The 20,501-nt window shown below is 37.3% G+C and overlaps 1 protein-coding gene across 1 annotated transcript in view; it reads left to right on the forward strand.

Moving 5' to 3' along the window:
* Positions 1–20,501, forward strand: part of CNTNAP5 (contactin associated protein family member 5) — a 282,395-nt gene that overhangs the window by 73,729 nt on the left and 188,165 nt on the right. Inside the window, exon 3 of the mRNA XM_082763797.1 lies at positions 5,873–6,066. Coding sequence (XP_082619923.1) covers positions 5,873–6,066 — 194 coding nt within the window. The remainder of the gene's footprint in view (positions 1–5,872; positions 6,067–20,501) is intronic.

Genomic DNA, 20,501 nt, shown 5'->3' on the forward strand with positions numbered 1-20,501 from the left:
AAATTTTATATTGGGGGAAAAAAAGGCAATATTTAGGATATCTTTAGGTATTTTGTTATAAATCTGGGTTGCGGCTCTCATCTTATTCCAAAGTTAGAGCCTCAAAAAGAGGAAAGCTGTGTCTTATGGCATTACATATGATTTTCATTCTTAGAAACACTAAAAAGTATACTACTAGTTAAGAGACTTTAATTGAAATTTAAATGAGAATTTTCCTACTTGAACATATTCTATGAATTGTCTGTCTAACATTACTGTTTGAGAAACCTAATAAGGCACTAATGATAAGGAGTTGTGATGTCATTAGAGAAGTGTTAGATGGGAGTTACTATCTCAAACCACTGAACTAGAGTTCCTCAGCAAGTAAAAGGTGATGTGATAGCTTCTTGACATATAGAAAGTTGGAAACATTGAGCATGATATGAGTTTGCTTTGCCTTTGTCTTTAGCCACTAGCTGAGATACTGGGTAAACATACCTACATGATTTTGAAAATGGCTTAAATGACTAATTTTATCTACAGAAAAGAAGATTCAAAGTCAATACTATTGCAAGCTCTGGGTGTACTGAATTTTAAAGTTATATTAATGATATCTAAAGTAAATTTACAGTGATAATAAGGGTAGAAAATGAAATAGGTCTTATTCAGGTGTGCTAAGGTTGCTCTACCATGTAGTGGGGCTGTAATTTATTCTAGTGCTTTAGGTATGCATTATCACATCAGTAAGGTCCTATCTGTTCTTTGGCACAAATCATGGGAAGGGAAAGACAGAGAATGTTGAAACTGAGCCCTAAGCAGGGAATTAGTTTCAGATGTTCAAGCAACTTCTATTTCATGTTTTGAAGTTTTAGGTGATAACTGAGGAGCTAAACATAACAAAAGGAGCTAAACTCTGAATTCTACATTGCTTAATTCTTTTGTTGCACAGACTCTTGTAGAAACATGCAGATAGATGTAGTACCAGCAGTATTCACATGGATACTTCATCTTGATTTGGAGAAGGAAGTGGTGGTAGATAGTGGCTGAAATAACTTTCTTTGGCTTGTACTTGAATACATACAACAGACATCTTTGGAGGAAATAATATCTGCTAACGAAGACTATGCCATGAATTTCTAATAGTGTTGGAATGTTTTGATGAGCTTGTTTAGTTTCATTTGTAATTGATAAAACATTGCAAGTAACAGTGCTTCAAGGCAAAAAGCCAGATATATTTGTTAATATAAATATGAAAGCAACAGGTGAAGATGAATTTATAAAATACAGTCCAGACCTACATCAATAGAAAGTTTTAATTCATCAAGTTGATTTAGTAGCAGGTAACTAATAGGCTATTTAAAGAAAGACTTGCAGGAGAGAAATGTGCCATTTAGCAAACAAACATCAGCAAAGACCTAAGCAAAGCTTTACATGAACAGCTGAAAGTGCTCAATTAAAGTGCTAATATATCTGACCTGGTAACAGTAAAGCAGTTAGTATAATTCAGATGAATATGATTCTGGGGTGTGAAATATATTATCCATGAGAGGGATTAATCAACTTTTTTGTTTACAGTAAATAAATAATGAAAAAGAATAAGAAAATTGCTACAATGCGACTGTATCAACAGGGCTTTTTCGACTCCCTATTAGTTCTCAGCCTGAATAGTCAGTATAGGTAATTATGTATGGGAATATAAAACATACATAATGTCAAAAGGAATTTGTCGTATGGCTGGGAACTGTTTGATCTGGGCATTAAAGTAAAGCTGTGCAGCAGGGATGCGCTTAGCATCAGCAGGAAGTCCAGGAGTTTGTAGCACAATATAAAGCCAGTTAAGCTGTTTGTAAGGCACTGTAGGATGGAAATGAACGTTTCCTTTTGCTTCATATTAATAAGCTATAAATAAGTATGGGCATCTTGAGCAGTCCTGTGGAACATCAAGGAGCATTGATTGCATAGCACTGGGCTTAAGTGCAGTTTTTGGAACAATTATGGCAAAATGTACAAATGATTTGAAAAAAGTATTTGATCATATTTCTTGGAGTCATTTGGGTCTCCAAGTGAGAAACCGTATGATCTTCTTTCTCGTATTTCTAGCATTATGATTTGTTGCCATGGAGAATATGAGCAATATATGTTCCTGTGGCACTGTTTCTCCACTAGGACATTCTCTTCTCACCATGTTGAAGCTCTCCCTTGCAATGACCCATAGGCAATGTGAAACATGGTACCTTTGAGGAATGATCATGTAGCCTTTTTGCAATGAGCAGAAGGAATAGGAATCTGGCTGGCAGAATGGGGAAATGCTATTGCCCCTCAGACATGATGTTGTGAGGTTCAAAACTTATTGACTTTGATTACATTTTGTCTCTTGCTCCTTTGAGAGAGGGAATGTGGCATCTTCATACATCAGCACTTTCCAGGTTACCTAAAAAACAAAAGTCCTGATCCAGTGGCTGTAATCTGTGCCATGTTTTGTCTATTCTGTGATTATACCGCACTATTAATGATGGAATTATGATACTCTTCAATTTCCTTATACCCAACTGCAGAAAATCAGTTATACTAGTATCTGTTTGGATGCTCAGTAGCATTGTCTTTGGCAGCCATTGCTGTTGTTGCCTTAATGTTATACGTTCTTGTTTTAGGCCTGCCCTGATGAATGTTCACCAGGGTGAACATCACCAGTAGGTAGAGGGGTCAAGAGCCATAAAATGTTTGCTACACTGTGGACATGCTTTTTTGTTACTTTCCAAAAAATCTATGGAGAAAGGGAAAGTGTGAGTTTTGGGGTGTTCCCTACTGCTCCTCTCCCAAGGGAATGTACGTATTGCTGCTCTTCTGTAAAATCAGGGTCCATAGCCTGAAATGTCTCTTGCAAGTCTGACTTCCGGACTGCTGGACCAACGAAACCTGCAGAGATGATGCTAAGAACAGGTGTCATTGCTGCATTTTGCAGCGCTCTCGTCTAAAGAATGACATTTCCTACAGACAGATATGCTCATCTGAAGTGAAATGCAGTTCAGAGATGCTGTTATAGTCTGTAATTTGAGAGCTTGAGCTCACTGCAGATCTCCCAAATTTCCATTCATTGTGTATCATTCTTTTGACTTGCTTCCAAAATATAAACCTGTTGTACCATGCTCAGACTAGAAAACAGCAATGTATAATAAAGCAAAATACCTCTGTGGAAAGCATATTACCTTACTGCCTCTCATAGCAGTAGGAGGGAGAAAGTACAAACAACATAGAGTAGACGGTGGATATGATGTTTAACTTAGTACTGGAAATTACCTGTGGTAATGAGCTTCATTTAAGAACTTACATAGAAACTAAAATAGAGAAAGCAAAGATAAAATTTCTTTCTCTTTTTCTCTTCTTCTTTTTTTCTCGTTTTTTCTCGTTTTTTCTCTTTTTTTCTCATTTTTTTCTCATTTTTTCTCGTTTTTTCTTTTTTCTTTTTTTCTTTTTTTCTCGTTTTTTCTTTTTTCTTTTTTTTTTTTTTTCTTTTTTTTTCCTTTTCCTTAATGGAAAACTCACCTAATGACTTATGAGCTATGTTCCACCATCTAGTTGTTGCTGTTTGTTGTAGAAAGACTGATTAAAGAGACAATGCAGGAAAGAGGAACATGCCTACATTTCTCTTAAGAGTCACTGCAAATGCTTTTTGAATAAGCTCTTGAGAGTGGTGAAGGTAACAGCTTTGTGCCACAAACCTGCCAGAACTTCTCCACTAAATATCAATGCTCTGATGGTTCCTGGAAGAAGCAACAGAGCAGCAACTTTGTTTCAGAGTCTATTTCAGATATGAGATGTTATAGTACAAAAGGTTTCCTTCCCATGTACATTAGTCAGAATTCCTTACAGAATGGATATGCAACTTCTTTTTGAACATCAATGTATAGTTTGAACCTTTCAAAAAAGGGGGATGGGGGGAGGAGGTTTGAGGGAACTGTATTAAGACTTCTGGTGTGCGGGCTTCTTTAAGTTGTGTGTCTGTGCAGAGTTAAGAGAGCAGTCAGATGCGAGGTGAGCAATGAACTTCCTAATATTCTAGTTAGGTCTTTTTCATGGTATGCTCATAGTCAAGGATGCAGTATTTAAGGCAGGTAAAACAATCACGATGGCAATGAAGACTTCTGTTATATCTGAAAGAAGTAAAATAAAGCATGGTGCTAGCAAGCAGTTTGGTTGCAAACTATTTTCCCTGGAACATTTTGGTAGAGAAGTGAAGATTGAGTCATCCAGTACATAGGGACTGGGGATGATACTCAGTTCCACCTGTGGAATAAACATACTTCTTTTTCAGGAATTGGGACTAAATCCTACTTTAATGAGCTGTAATAATGAAAATTGTAACATCTTTTCTTAGATAAAATAATTTCAGTTGTGAGGTGGCAAATCCAATGTGGTCCAGGAAAATCAAGAAAATTTTAAAAGGGCAAAGTTATTGAAATAGAGGTTTTTGATATCAACCATTAATATGCTATTCAAGGAGCAGCTTTGAAACAGATCAGTTAATAAGATTAAAATATTAAGGTAAGCCCAGCTATTTCTAACTGAAGTTTATTGATGCTTTTTCTTTAGAAATGTATATTTGGAATCATTCTTCTAGTTTACGTGCAGAATTGTTAATGCTTTATTCTCAACTCAATATTTCCCCTTTCCCAATGGAATTCTGTTCAGTACAATTGGACAAAAAAAAAAAAAAAAAGCTTTTGTAAGCTTTGCTAATAATGGTAAAACAAACAAGATGATAGGTTTCAGAGGCAACAACAGCCTGAAAATTTACTGCTTTGGTTACTTTGGAATAAATGACTTCTCTGTTCTTCATAGCTGCATTGTTCACTTATTTGTGAGGCTGGAGTGAATGCTCAACATATACAGAGAATAAATGTGTGAAAGCAAAAACATGGTAAAAGAAAATAAATGCAGACTATAATGATATAAGAGTATGCTAGAGAACACGAGATAATGTATTGCAATCTGAAAGGGTTCCCCTTTTTAACCATAAGCGCACACATTTACTGTTGGGAGTGAAGTGCTGTAATTCAAGCAGTGGTTGCAGTTCCATGTTTCATTGGCTTGACATTATCATGTTCCCGTTTAACCAGTAGAAGAGTGTGAGGGACAGTAGATCTGCTCATGTACTTGTAAAGAATTAACATGAGTTACAAACTTACTGGCTTACATCTAATCATAAAATCTCCATTCCTGAATGGAGAAGTGGGTGATGGAATTTGATAACTTGCAACTCATTGTCCTTGTATTTTATCTTAAAAGAACAATCCACATCTTCACATGTTCACTTAACAAGCATCTTTTGTGAAGAAGAGATCGCTTTTCAGTGTGAAGTTAATTCATTTTAGTTGTTCAGTCTATAGGTCTGTAGCTTTACAATGTATTATCGAAGTGCATTTACAACCTTTAATTAAACCATTTTTTTCGAACACTTAATACAGCAAAAATCAAGATAACTAACATTTTCTCTCATCTTTCAAAAATTAGCCAAAAAGAAAATGTCAAAGCAAATTAGAACTTAGAAATCAGTATTCCCAGATTTGCTGGAGCATGTGAGGAGGGAACAGGTACAATATTTCTGTCAGTGAAATGTGCCAGCATCCTCACTAACACTTGTCCAGTTGATGATGAATAGGTTTTCTAAAAACTCTTAAAGTCAGAATTCCTTATGAGCATTAGGTCAATTAAGAAAATTGTAAGGAAGCACACTAGGTAACATATTTCCTAACACAAAAATTTAAACAAACAGCTTTACGTTTAGGAATTAGACTCCTCTGTGGTAACCTGAATTGATAACATGTTTCTTTCTCATGTATAATTCCTTGTGTTGTCATCATTATCTACATCATTTTTATCCTATCTCTTACAGGAGCTGGTGGCTGGTCCCCACTGTACTCCAATGAGCAGCAGTGGCTCCAGGTTGATTTAGGAGACAGAGTGGAGATTGTTGCAGTGGCTACCCAGGGCAGGTATGGGAGCTCCGACTGGGTAACCAGCTATACGCTGATGTTCAGTGACACTGGCCGCAACTGGAAACAGTACCGACAAGACGACACTGTCTGGGTAGGTTTGAACTGCGGATGCCTTTGGCTCCAGATCTTTCTGGCTCAGGCTCGGCATGGGATTTGGAGAAGCAGCTTCAGCTTTATGTTGGAGGAGTAGTGTAGTGGTGAGAGAAGCAGAGCTGAGTGTAACTGAGCTACAGGGTGTTTTGATCTGAACTGATTGCATTGCTGACTGCAACACGTGTTTAGGCCCTCAGAACTACATTGTTTCCTCAAACTATGAGGATATGAAGAGCACTTGAAATGACCTGCACACTTCTATGCCTTTGATTCAGGCACACCAGGGTAAATGGGGCTAATCTCATACATACTTTCTCTTGCAAGTATGGAAATTAACTCTATTTTATGCACACTTGCTGGTCAGAACAAGGGAGCACACGCTGGGGGAGGTGGGTGGTAAATTGATCCTCAGCTGGAGAAGGCTGGAGCTGCAGTGTGACTAGTGGACTGATTTAGCAGACAAGCTCAAGACTTTTCCTAAAATTTTAATGTAGGCCTGATGCTTAATGAATGTGTTGCAGGTTCAGTGTGTGGCCATGCCAGGTGCACTTGGTAGGACTGTATGAAGTAACAATGCCACCTCAGGTGTGGACAGAGAAGTTCTAAATATCATATGGAAAGTGTGAATTGTTAGTACATTGTTAATGAATGGTAGCATCCTCTGGTTTTGAGGATCAAGAGCCTTGGTAGTGTGGCAGTATGTCATGGTAAATCAAGTATATTCTTCATGAACATAAAAGAGAACATTGTAAGAGTAGACTTCTGTTTTTGTCTTAAATTTTTCTTTGGTGAAGAACTTGCTTAAGTACTGTGTCACAAAAGGAGACTTTATTTCCAGAATAGAATTATGAGTTAGAAGTGTTGTGGCTGCAGCAGGAAGAAAACAGAAGGGATGTGGTGTTTTTTTGTTTGTTTGTTTGTTTTTTTTTTTTTTTTTTTTTTTTTGTGCATGTTCTATGCACTGGGAACACATGTACAGGATGGTTAATTTCTGTGGTTTAAAAATCCATTGTGTTGCCACCGTCTTTGTTTTATCGTAGTTTGATTTAGGGAAGGCAAGTGAAATCCTTCTTCCTTTAGAAAGGCAACTTTGGCCCAAAGATGGTCATAAAGTTGTCAAGTGTGGCTCTGCTTCATCTGTCACTTTAAAGTTATATTATGCTAGCTTCACTCCAGATGTGTATACTTTTTAAAAAAAAAAAAATATATATTTTAAAGTGGTGGAATTTCATTCAGAACTGAATATAGTTATCATTTAATCTGATGTTGGACTTCTACCCTTGGGACTCTGAATTCTAGAACATAGATATTTTTGTAGACTCAGTGTCATCAAATGCTTCCTTCTTTGATAATATTATGTGACATCTTAACATTTTTTATTAATCTTAAATTTAATTGTTGACTACATGTCCAACTTTTCAGTCTGTCTCCTTTTTCAAAACCCTTGAACTTTTATTTTATTTTGGAAATTTTTCCTCTTAAAAGGAAACTTGAAAAGACAACACATAAAACTTACCCTAGCAAATCTTCATGCCCTACAGATCCAATTTTGTGAGTTTCTGATCTGGCACCAAATATTGCACACTAGAATAAGAATAAGCCCAGCAGACATTTAACAGTGAATCAGGATTTATGAAGAACCTGAACTCTCTTGTTTTATTAAATGATCAGGTATGAAGGTGATTCAGGACAGACCCTGACACAAGTTCTAAAGTTTGTTTTTTTCTGGTGGGATAATTTTAATATATTTTTCTAATGGAAACCACTATAAGCTATAGAGGATATTTATTTTTGTACATAGTTAAAGAAAAATGAAATGGAGTTTGGATGAGGAAAAGTAACAGGGGGGAAGGATTTGGATATTCTTCCCTGCATGTCAGTTTCTATAAGTCACACTGACCATGGTTGCCAAAAATATAATTCAAATCAAGAAGAAGAATTTGCTTGAAGTCCCCAGACAAAGGGCTTGAAGGGATTGTTGGGATGCATGGCCAGACTTTGTTGGAAGGATCTGATGATAAAAATCCAAAGTGGGCTGACTTGACATTTCATTAGTCTGTGCAGTCCACCTAAACTGGCAAGTCTCATTAACACCTAAGAACTTGTATGCCTGCCCATGGAATTAATGAAGATCAAGTTACTTTTGTACACTTTTTATTCTATCTTAAGGGAAAGTTGGTTCTTCTCTCTTTTTTTCCTGGCACTTCTGGATTTGTTTCATTAAATGAAAATAGATCTTGAGAGCCACTGAGGAAAGGCAAAGATGCTTTCAGAAGTATGTAAAGAGTTATGATTTCAACTTATATAACATTTCTGTTTTATTGGCAATAATCCTTTCCATAGGCTTTTTAGTGACAAGGAAGATAAAATACACTGTCCAGACTTACTTGAAGATTTTTCTATAAAAGACCCCTGGATGAAATGAGGACAAGCGCCATTGTGTACTTGTCCTAAACATCTGGGCTGTTAAATAGCTTTAAGGGAAGTTCTGCATTGCTCACACCCCAGACAGAAGCATAGCCCTTGACTTAAGGGAGGTCAGTAGAGAGGATCGTTTTACAAGTATAGAAAATTGGCGCCCTCAGGTAGTCTCCAGCAGTGTCACAAGATAGGCCGTTTCAGCAATAGCAATCTATATCCCATTGCTTGTGGAGGCCGGGGTGATCGGTCACAGCAGGATTCAAGGTGGGAGTCTCCTATGTCAGTGCTGATCAAGGTTACCTGTCATTCACAGGGAGAGGGTGGGGGTTAAAATCTAGGTTATTTTGAAAATAAGGCCCTTCAGAAATCTCTGGCTGTTGGGTGGGAAAGGCATTCCCTCCCTGCTGGCCTCTGCCAGCTTTAACTCTGGAACTTTTTTTTTCATGTCCATAGGACAACAATTTGTCTGTGTCTCTCAGGGCTTCAAGCTTTTTAACATTTCCTTTCGAAACCTTTGTGTGTAGCGAAAAGGGCTAGAAATCTACCTGGGTGTGTTGTTTTTTGTTTTGTTTCAAAAAGCTGTGCTGTTCCAAGCTTAAGAGGTGGTAAACACTGTGACTCATGGCTCAGAAGGGGCTGTGAAACCTAAATCATTATTGCCTGGAGCTCCTCAGATGGAGTCTGCTATATCAATATAAAATATTGATATACATTGGACCTGTTAAGGTCCTTGATAGAGCTTCCACTTTTTATAGCTGGAAGTTTGTGTTTTGATGTGTGACTGTTACTGGCTGCCTCACCAGCTGCTCATTGGTGACAACTAATCTGTCATTTATGGCTGTTGGAAGGGAGGATTATGTGGAAGGGACCTAGGTAGCCTGGTAAACTGGTAAAAAGAAGGTGTAAAAAGTACACGCTTCCATGGGTTTCCAGGCAAGTATTTGATTTCAAGTAGAAATCTAAACTTTCACATTTTTTTTCAATTCACCTGCATTTCAGTGAAGGGAAACTATCTTGTGATGTTGTCTCCACTATGTACGTTAAAAATGGCAGGAACCCTTAACCTATATTCAGCCTACATTGGCTTGGAACTCCAATTTCTACCAGCCCATCTGTGTGACCCAGAGACAAAGTTGGGGGGGTATTCCCAGCTGGCTATGCCATAGAGCTCTGGGAGGAGGATTTACTGGCCTTTTCACCTGTTTCACATCTTGTGGGCCATCATCCAAATTTGGTGGAGATATCAGGAAGGCAGTAGTACCTTTCAAAATCCCCGAGTAAATCTGTCCCTGGATTAAACTTTTCATTATCATGTCTTCACAAATGTCAGACATTCTATATTGTAAACAGTGCTTCCAAGTTGTTTTCAGCCATCTGGGTACAGGTGGACACATATGTCCACCAAGTGGCATATGTGTCCTTCAATGCATCTGAGACCTGGATACATAAGTTCTTTATTGGGTGGCTGATAAGATGGATGTTTGCACACGACTTTCTATGACCACATCACTAGTAAAAATCACTTTCTCTTTATAGAGATTACAAGGCTTATTATCCTTCTCTCAGGGCATGCATACAGTTTCCATCAACTTCACTGTTAATGAGAGCACTGCATAGACAGATCGCAAGGAGAATCAGAAAACCTCTTACATTTTCACTCAGGCTGTGTTTATGATGTTAGTAAATTCTGCAGCTGGAGTTGAAGACAAGACAGATTAGCCATTTAAAACCAATTTTCCAACCCCATTTGTATTTAAATAATCTTGTTACAAAAGGACTGTGTGGTTCAGAGCAAACTAGGCTTATAATTATATTTTCAATATGGATAAATCAGCTGTGTGTGGACACACTAGCTATTGATTGGAAGACATAAAACATAAATCTTATGGCTTGTAACAAGAAAATGATTTTCTAGTGTTTTTAAGTGTTGAATAATTCAGAATTTACATTACCTGCATACGCAGCACAGCTTGAGTCAGTCAAAATTGTGTATATTAGTGGGACAAAAGTGTGGGCTGTGATACAATGCTATTTCATTTTAGATAGCAATTTTTATGCCATCTATAGGGAGAAATACTTTACAAAGCTGAAAAACACAATTATGCAGGAAGACACAAAAGAAAGGGGAGGAAGGATGCATAGAATTATGTAGCAAAAGGAGAAAAGGGAAGTTCTTCAAAGTTTTTGAAAAGTTAAGGAATTGGAGATGAAGGGAGACTGCACTGACAGTGGTAGAGCACATTCTTGTATTAGAACCACAAAAACGTGTGAAAAGGCAAAAAAGTGGAAAATGGTATGGATAACAAGGAGATAGTTCATACTCTGTGCAAATGCTTGCACACATGAAGCACAAGTTTGGAGCTCACTGTTTATTGGTAAAGCTCTTCCACTGTTTAATGCATATGGAAGGGTGAAGATGACTTCAGGTAGAAGGGCAACAGCAAGTCCTAAACCCAAATCTGGATGACAAGATAGGAAGTGTTGGACAATGACACTTGGGTCACAAATGGTACAGAGTAGAGCTTCCCCCAGGGAGAAGTGTCACAAAATCAGTCCCACCTCCTGCAGGTGCAATGTGAGGACTGTAGAGTTGGCAGGAAGCTGAGGATGGTTTAGGAATGTATGCAGCTCTCAGAGAAGCAGGGAATGTCTTCAGTAGAGGTGGTAAAGATCCCTTGCATCCTTTTTCCTCAAGAAAAACCTTGCTTGCATGTGTGAGCTTTTGCTGAACCAGAGGCTTTTCTAATGAAATCTAGAGGAGGGTCATTCTTAATTGGCTTATAAATTTACTGGAGTGCTGTAAACTTTCCCATTTCCACTCTAGCTGGATAATGATTGTGGAACTGTTTTGGTGAGTTAATTATCGTGAACATAGTTAGAATATTAATCTTCTTGTCAGATTTATAGTTGTGCTAATTTATTCTAAAGCATCTTTTAGCTCCAAGTCCTAATGCCCTCCAAGCAAGACCAAAATTCTACCTGTAGTAAAGACAGGTCCTGTATTGTTTGCTTAGATGAGAGAATGAGTTTATTTGCCTTGTTATAATGCTTCCACCTGCCCTAGTATTCAGATATATTTAATCTCCTCTATGCACAGTAATTATTGCCAGGCAAATAGGTATTAAAAGAGTATCTGTGGATTATTTTCTTTTCCATCACCTTTTGCTCTCAGGAATGAAGGGAAAAAAAAACAAAAAAACAATTGCTACTTTCAAGTAGGAACGAAGGAACCAATTGCAGGGAGGCAAGGCTCTTTAGAGCTTTCATCGCTTTTCCTGTAGGAACCATGTTATTACAGCTTTTGAAGAGGCAACCGTTAGCCATTTGTTGTATTTAGAACTGCTCTGATTTAAGACTATCTGATTCTGAGATGCTGTTTGGATGTTACTAATTTGCTTCTAATTCTGGTTTGGTTTACTGAGCTGGCTGCAAACCTGGCCTCCTGAGTATGTTCTCAGGAAATCTGTCTGTCTTGATACTGCCAGGGCAGTCCTCCTGTTGGGAAAATAATTCACCGTGTTAATATATCTGCTTTTGTTAAGTGCGCTCAGTATGGATTTATGCCTGAATAAAATACGTATACACAGATTACAAAGTACACTTTAGTGTTGAGATACTCAAATTATCCTTGAACTGACTGAATTTTGCATGAATTCTGAGACATTGCAATATGCTTTTATAATTTCTTAACTGTAAAGTGATATCAAGATGGAGTCTAGAGAATTCAATGCTTATATCATGATGTCCATCAATAATGTCTTCAGTATTTCTGTGCTTGGTATCTGGAATCATTTTATCCTTACCCAAGAAACTGCAAGAAATGTGACTATGTGAAGTCACTGCTGTTGTCACTGACTTCCTAATCCTGTTCCTTCGCACATTGCCTAAAATTTACATTTTCTGTAATTATTTAGCTTGGGGATGCTGTGAAATGTCCCTAGATTTCCAATTTCTACATCCCATATTTTCTGCATGACCTGGTCTCTCCGATGCTTCATTATCTCAGGGATTATGAGGTATGACTCTAGTGCTGGCTCTAAGAGATTAGAGTGTGGAGAGAGGGGTGTGCGTGGCTCCAGTTGTTGAAGGCTGGTCCTAAAACATTCACATCTTCCAAAGATCACCTGCAGATTTGTCTGCCATAGCCACAAAGCTATTGTTTTCCCCTCCAGGGTTCCACTAAAAGAATTAAAGTTAGCGGCAGCGTGCTAAGGTAGACATGTGGTAAACCGTGGACGTTTCCGCTCAGATGAAGGCTTTTGGCCACATCAGTAGATCAAGTTTCATTGTTGTTTGCAAATCATATTCTATGGTATGTGAAGCTATAAAAAGGTGCCTTTACAAATTATAAATAAATATGGAACAAAGAGTGCTTCAATCCATTTATAGTTTCACCTCTGGTGAGCAAATGACCATTTGCAAATGGACTAAAATGAGAAAGCAGCATAAAGCAAAGAACAAACAGTAAAACTGTTTTGCTAAAGGAAAATGCATCATTAATTTGTTCGTAGCAAACAATTTACAAAGATTAGCCAAATAAAAACGTCCCAGGGATAAGCACTAAAGCTGATCCACCCACAGCTGAAAGCCATTCTGACACAATAATAGTTGGATTGACTGTGGTGCTGTGCAGAGAAGTTACCTGACTCCTCAAATTGCTTCCAGAGCCAGTCTGCATGTGTATATTTTGAACCAAGAAAAAGCCTTTACAGAATGCAATATGCAAATATTTTTCTCCAACAATGTTCCCAATGAAGCCTATGCTAATTTCCATGGTCCTTCTGGGTCATATTAATCAGGATTGAGTGGCTTCTGGGGTTGGTAATGAGATCTGGAGGTTTTATCATTATAAAAAGCCTGTTTAATCCAAATGGAATGATTCTAAGGCAAAAAGCTCACTTATATTTTGTACTGCTGAGTGTTCTGGTAGCAGCCAGATGATGGTGAAATGCACGAGAAGAACTTGACATCCTTCAGAGTTCGTGCATAGTCCTGGTGGGAAGATAGTGGGAGCTTTGAGGGGTTTTGTTCATGGAGTACCTTTGTTTGAAAGGAAAGCTCCTGAAAATAGCATGACTAGTCAGTACTGGTTGTGCTTCCAGGGTGTGTATCTTGATGATTCCTTTGCAGTTGTTTGGTACCTTTCAGGAAAATTTAGAATGGGTCTAGGTGTCCTAACATTCACTTAACTTGCAAACTCTTAGCTAATGAGTAGTCTTACTGTACATTACTGTACATAAAATGAATTGTCCTGCTGCTGAAAATTGTGTCACTTCTACTGATTCTCTCTATTACATTAATTGTAATAATTAACTAGTTCATCAGCTCCTCTTGTTGGACTTGGATTGTTCAGGTCTTTAGTAATTGTTATAGCAATTTATCTATTTTGCTCTGAAGCCTTTCTAAACTTTGGTTTATTCCTGTAGCAAGAAGCTCAGAAACAGAAGTTTTGCTTGTGGTTGATGGAAATAATGTGTAATAATAAGAAGCAAGCTATAAATGAGCCATTGCAAACCACTCTAGGACTATGATTTTTTTAAGATACTAAGCCTTGTGACAGACTATTGGCTAAGCAAAGCAATGTAGTATCATATAGGTATCAAATTTACTGATAAGATGCGCTAATAAAGCGGTGAGCACCTTGGAAGGAGGAGAAAGAGAATTACCATGATATCTGAAATAGAGTTGAGACAAGAAGAGTAAGATGGGAGATGATGTAAGAATCTGTAGTTATGGCCAAAGCTTCAATACCTGCAGTGGGTATAAATAAAGACCTGTTTCATTACATCTGTACATACATTAGTAAACCTGTCTGTATTTCTTTGTAATGTAACCATTAAACTTTTCAATAGGCATCTCACACTTTTGGGGAGTCACATATATCTGTTCAGCAGCTGTCAGCTTATGTTTCTGGAGTTTGTAATCAGAGATTAAACAAAGTGTGAGCAAACCAAGACAGAGTAATCTTTAAGTAGCATTACTTGAACTTTGAACCTTCAGGGAATAATATTCATGAGTTTGGGGAGCAAATACAGTCCTTGAAATACTATAAAAGTTATGTGTGTGTGTGTGTGTGTGTGTGTGTGTGTATATATATATATATATATCCATCCCTTTACAGCTTCAAGGAGAAATGAGATTTGGCTCAGAAATAAAACATAGCAAAGCAGTTTTGTTCAGGGAACACTTAATGTAAGTCACTTGTTTTTAATCTAAATATGCAGACTCCCACATTGGTGATCAGAATGGACAAGCCTTCTCTGCAGACAATTCTTCCTTTCCTGAGACAAGGTTTGATAAGCTCTGGAGAATTTGTGTGGAAAGACCAGCTTCCTTTGAGAACTGAGCCTAAATGTGAAATATACACCAAAATAATGATTTCACTTACAACAACTTACATTCGGAAACTAGATGTATCAGTTTATAATATGCTTCATAGTTGTCTCAGGAGGGTCACTGTCCTGATTGGAAGTCAAACAAGCATCCAAACTTGTACCAGTTCATTTAAGAAAGTTGATCCAAAAGAACTATATACCTTCAGCTTGAGAACTATTTTGAAGACAAAAGCAATTCTGGCAAAGCATTGTAATTCTATATAATCCAATAAATCCTCACAAATCTGAGGTTCAGGTCCTGTGGGATGGCACTGGGGCAAAAGCTGGTTTTGGCTGATGCTTTCAGATCTTTTCTTTGGGTGATGTTGGGGGATAATATCAATGTATTGAGATTGCAGGGTGGGATTTCTGTAGCAGCATCAAAAGAAAACTTCAATCTAACTCTGGATCAAGGTTTTCTAACTCTACTCTCATGTTGTCACCAGGAGACTGCTAAATGTCTAAAGTGAGTGTCCTATATTCTCCATGTCAGACCCCAGCCTGTGTTTTCCTGATAGTCTTAGGGCACAGATGTTCATTCTGTACTGTACTGCTTGTCCACAGTTATTCATCTCTCCTTGTCAAGTCGTTCAGACTCAAGAGCATTTGGATATTATATATTGGATATTATATCAGTCATATTATATAATGTGCACAGTGAACAGAATATTTTCATTATCGGTGTCCATTAATAATAATACATACAAGTTGTATGTATGTCACTATGCTTGGAAAATGCTTCTTGGAGCTTTCCTGTTTGGACCTCAGTTAAAAAATATATATAGAGAGAGAGAAAAAAAGTGCTCACTGGAAATCTTTCTTTGGTTTGTTACTCAGTAAATAAATACAGATCAATTTTAGTCAGGAAAACCAATATCAAGATCTGTCCTCTTGATATTGAAGGATATATCTTTTGGATGTTTTTTTCTTGCATCAACTGGTTCTTCAGGGAAGAGATCTGCTCTCCAAGTAAGAAGACACACTTCAGTGGGTTGGGTTTGTTTGTTTGTTTCTTCAGTAAAGCAGTCTCTAGGGGGAAAAAACATTCTTTAGAAATTTAAGAAAAAATTCCACCTCATGGCTTTCAAGCTATTTTGCAATGGAATCATTGTTCAAGCATCTGTCATTATATTCATTATGTGTCTTTAGAATAGGTAATTTTCCTTGCTTTTTGATTTGTGTTTCAGAATGCATAAATTCAGGCTTTTATCTGCATCTAATATGTGGTCCTCTGCAAGCACTTTCTACTCTCTTTAAACTTTCTAATTTCAGTTTGTTTCTTGTTACAAGATCACAAAAACAAATGATTTATGCTGAAGAAGATTTGGAGCTAGCGCAGTGATAAATGTAGTTCGTTCTTGGTTTTGTTTTCTGTAGAAGGAAAATAAAAACTTGGTTTTGGTGTTGAGAGCAGCCTGTAATGTCTAATTAGAGTTAGATTCTTTCCCAAGTTCCTTAGTCCTTTCAGTCAGTGAGGACAGCTGAAGTGTGCATATGACTTCTGCAAAGAGCATATCATGTTAACAAATTAACTCCCCCCCCAAAAACAAACAAACAAACAAAACAAAACAAAATTCTATCAGCCAAAGCAAAAGCTATCCTAGTAGAATTATTTAGAAAATTTTGTGACCCATTTAGAGGTGCTCTCCTGTCCGTCTATCTACAGAACATTATATATGTATAAATATACATTAAAAAGATATATATGTAAAAAAAAAAAAAAAAAAAAAAAAAAGATTATCCTTAGGGAAACTGGTTCTTTCAAATCTGATGGCTGTGGAGGTCATGTCTAGTAGCTTCTGGGTGTGTTGCAGAAGATATTCTGAATTCCCTCATTAGAGGAGGAAATGTCATGTTCTGCAGCGATGCACAAGATATCTTCACAACTCCCCTACTTGTGCTATTCACCACCACCATTATTATTATTATTATTATCCTTTAACATCTCTTTTATGTCTTTTATGTGCCTTGTTAGACTGGGCACATATATTACAATGATGAGGATATCAAAGATGAAAAATCAAGTAGCCTTTAGTTTCCTATAGAGTTCGGAGGGTTATCTAATTTTTCTGTGGAACTTATCAAGTAGAAAAGGGTCTGAAGATGGTTCTTGAGGTTTTGGAAGATCTCATCATCTCCTTTCTAGTTGGGCAACTTCCTGTTACTACCACTTCAAGTAGTTACTGACTTTAAACAATGCTTTCTGAAATCAGTGAGGTTATTCAGGTAAAAGTAACTACTCATCTGAATAGCAATTTTAGCCTGTGATCTGGCACGTGTGCTGAACTCATGCATTTCCATTTGCAGAATAAACCATGAAGCACAACAATTTAGAAATGAGAAAATCTGAAATGTTGATTCCAAATAAGCCTATAATAGAATTTCCAGAAGTGCTAGGATTTCATCCCACACCTGTAATTAGGTACTGAACGTAACATATTATAGAGTAAGGACCATGCAATTATGTACTTGCTGAACTTGAAAGTTGTGCAGTTTTCTCCTTTGCTGTGAAGCTTCTCCTCTTTTTCAGATAAACTGTTTCATTGCCTATTTGTCTCTTGAGTGTTTTTTTCTTGCCCACATTTTGCGTCTGGCTAGACTTAATAAAAGCAACTGAATATCTGATGTCTGAGTTTAAAAAAATGAGCTGTGACGGCACATTCCCTGGACTTTTCACTGCCTTCCACCTAACTCTGTTTCTTCTTTTTCCCCTCTACAAAGCTGGAGGTCAGTTTTTAGTGCTTAGCTTTAGTATTTGAAGGCTTATAGTAGAACCTGTGATTATAATCTATATTTGGTTCATATCAGATATCTGGTTACTCCTTTGTTAAAATATGTGCCCTATTTCATGTGTGTGTGTATGTGGTAAAGCATGCATTATTATAAAGGTTAACAAAGTGATTTGCAAGGAATAATCTTATGAAATTATATTCACAGATACCTTAAGAAAGGTTTGAAGAGTTATTGGCAAACATGAAGAGCAGGTGTGTGTGTATTATATAAAAATAAATTAAATGTGCAAGACAGTGGAGAAGCAAATCAGAGAGAGGAAAAGCAGAATTTCATGTGGCATTCATCCTGCCATATCTGTGAGAATGTGACAATGATGATTTTTAATTACTATGATTAAAATAACGATGATTTTGCTGTCATGTTTTTACGATAGCCTCAGGAGTATAAGTAATTATGCGATCAGTTGATTCTACATATTCACAAATGTAGCTATTTATCATAATTTGTTTAGTCACTTGGATGTAGTCCAGACTCTTATTTCATACACTTAATTGTAAAAAGGGCAAGTGGAAGGAAACATTTCCTTTTATTGCATGTACCCAATCAAAGTTGGTTCTATTAATAGAATCTATATTATCAATTGCATGCTTGTTTATTCCAGGTTTAAAAAATGTGCGCACACAGTACAAAACACCGAGAACAGAAATACAAATAACACAAAACAAATAATAAAAATAATAATAATAAAAATCCTCACACAGAAGTGTTACAGAACACACTTACATTTCCTCTTTGGAGACTCTTTCAGTGGTTACCTAAAAATTACCTATTTGCTGCATTTTAGCTGCATAAAAGTTGGATGTTCAGTGATTAAGTCAGATGGAATTTAGGGGTCCAGCTTTCATTTTTGATTCCATGTCTACTAAGGCCTTTCCGTGCTGATCCCCATCCCAGTATTTTCATTCATGCAGAAACTTGTGCTAATTTCAGGACCTACAAAACTATTGTTATTTATAAAACTGTTTCGTCATAAACCGGTTTTGATACCTTTGTGGCTGCCAGAAAATTTTGTCTTACCTGCTCTACTTTCTCCCAAAGACCCTTGGTTTTGGCATTAAAAAGAAAGAGGCGTACAAAAAAGCTACTGGTGGATGTTCAGGTATATAGCCAATTTCCAAGATACTACTACACAGTTGCACGCTCAGTTGTACATTGTATTTTTGGCTGATTCTATAATGTTATAAACTGGCTGGAATATTAAGTAAAAGGAAAATGTTATGCTGAAATTTAGTCATAACAATTTCAGTGTTAATAGTGTTCAGAAGTCTCAAAAGCACTTTAAAGGCTTCAGATTTTTCTGATTTATTTATTTATTTTTTTATTCTTATTCCACAGTAGGATGTGATTAAAACTTCAGCCATCTTGACACCTTGGACTTAGACAATATTCGTCTTAGTTATTTTGAGACAGAGAGGCAAATTAGTAAAAAGGTACTTTATTTTATAAAATAAATTTATGCTCGGAATTTTGGAGCAAAATTAAAAGCTCAATATACTGATGGTGCCTTCCTGCAGTCTAACAGCACTTTATGTACAATAGCAATGTTTTTTCTATATATTTCTACACTGATAATGTAGAAGGCCAACTACTTATCTAATGCTGCCTGTTGCATGACCCTCTTGCTGCCTTCTAGGGGCCCTTATATGTTCAAGCACAAAACTTAATGCGGCATCAAATGGTCCCAGAGGGTTTCTTTGTCTGGGCAGCAGCAAGCACACTGATTACAAACAAAACACTACAGTGCCCCTGGTGACATAGCAGAGCAGTCAGGCCTAGATATCTTGCAGCCCTGGTCCAAGACAATGAGCCATAGCCTGCTTTTTATCAGTTTGTCTTAAATTCCCTGATTAGGCATATTTCTTTATCATATGTCAGTTGCTATCTTCCCGGCCCAATTATACCTACAAGTTTTCAAGCACATGGTTATATGAACGGACTCATTGTAATTCAGATTTGATAGATAGGCTAAAGTTTTCAATTGTTCTTTGTAGTTGGTTGAAAGCTGAAAACCCAGTGTTTCTATTGCTTGAATCATGCAGATTGTTCATCTCTATGCGGCCATATACTTCCTGCTACCTTGGGCCATTCTTCTAGGTCTTGGCAGGCTTCCTTCAACAATCAAAGTAATACCCTTGCATTGCCATGTTACTTTTAAAGTAGCTCTGATTGACAGTGAATGCCTCATCTCCTGAGACTTTCCCATGACAAGTTGAGGGGCTATGGCCCAGAGCTGCATTCTTTTCCCTCTTAGTTTCTGATCTTCAGAAGAGAAGATCATTGAGACGGAATGAAATGGCTCTCAGGAGCAGTGGCAGACAGTGGGAAATGATGGGTTTGTGGTGAGGGTTTTCAGATGAAATGAAGAGCCTGAACCTGGCTCAGAGAAGCCAACTTCTCTGAAGCCAAGAAGAAGCCAAGTCCTTCACTTCCAAGTTAGCATGGGTTTTTAATTTCCAGGGTATCTGTTTTATGTACTGGCTGCTTCAGTTTGTGATGGCACCAAGGGTGATAATAGCATTAGAAAACAGCGTCACAATTTCAGTTGGTTCAAGGTTAGGCAGCAGCAAAGTATCTCACTGCTTAGACTCACAAGTTTGGGCAAGCAGAGAAACAGAACTGAAGGAAATTGGAGAACCTCCAGGTCAAGTGGTTGAAGAGTTGAGAAATCTCCTGCGTTAACTAGATGCCTAGCTGAGAGGTTTAGAATTAGGGTTTGTAACTTCAAAAACTTAAATCTTCTGAAGTCTTTTTGAAAGTCTTTACATGAGTCTAGTTTTATGGTTATATAAATTTTGGGATAGTGGTAGAAGGGACTCTCTGTTCCATCATGGATAAATTGTAATGA

The sequence above is a fragment of the Aythya marila genome (assembly GCF_965140915.1).
Source record: "Aythya marila genome assembly, chromosome: 6".
Classification (NCBI taxonomy): domain Eukaryota; kingdom Metazoa; phylum Chordata; class Aves; order Anseriformes; family Anatidae; genus Aythya; species Aythya marila.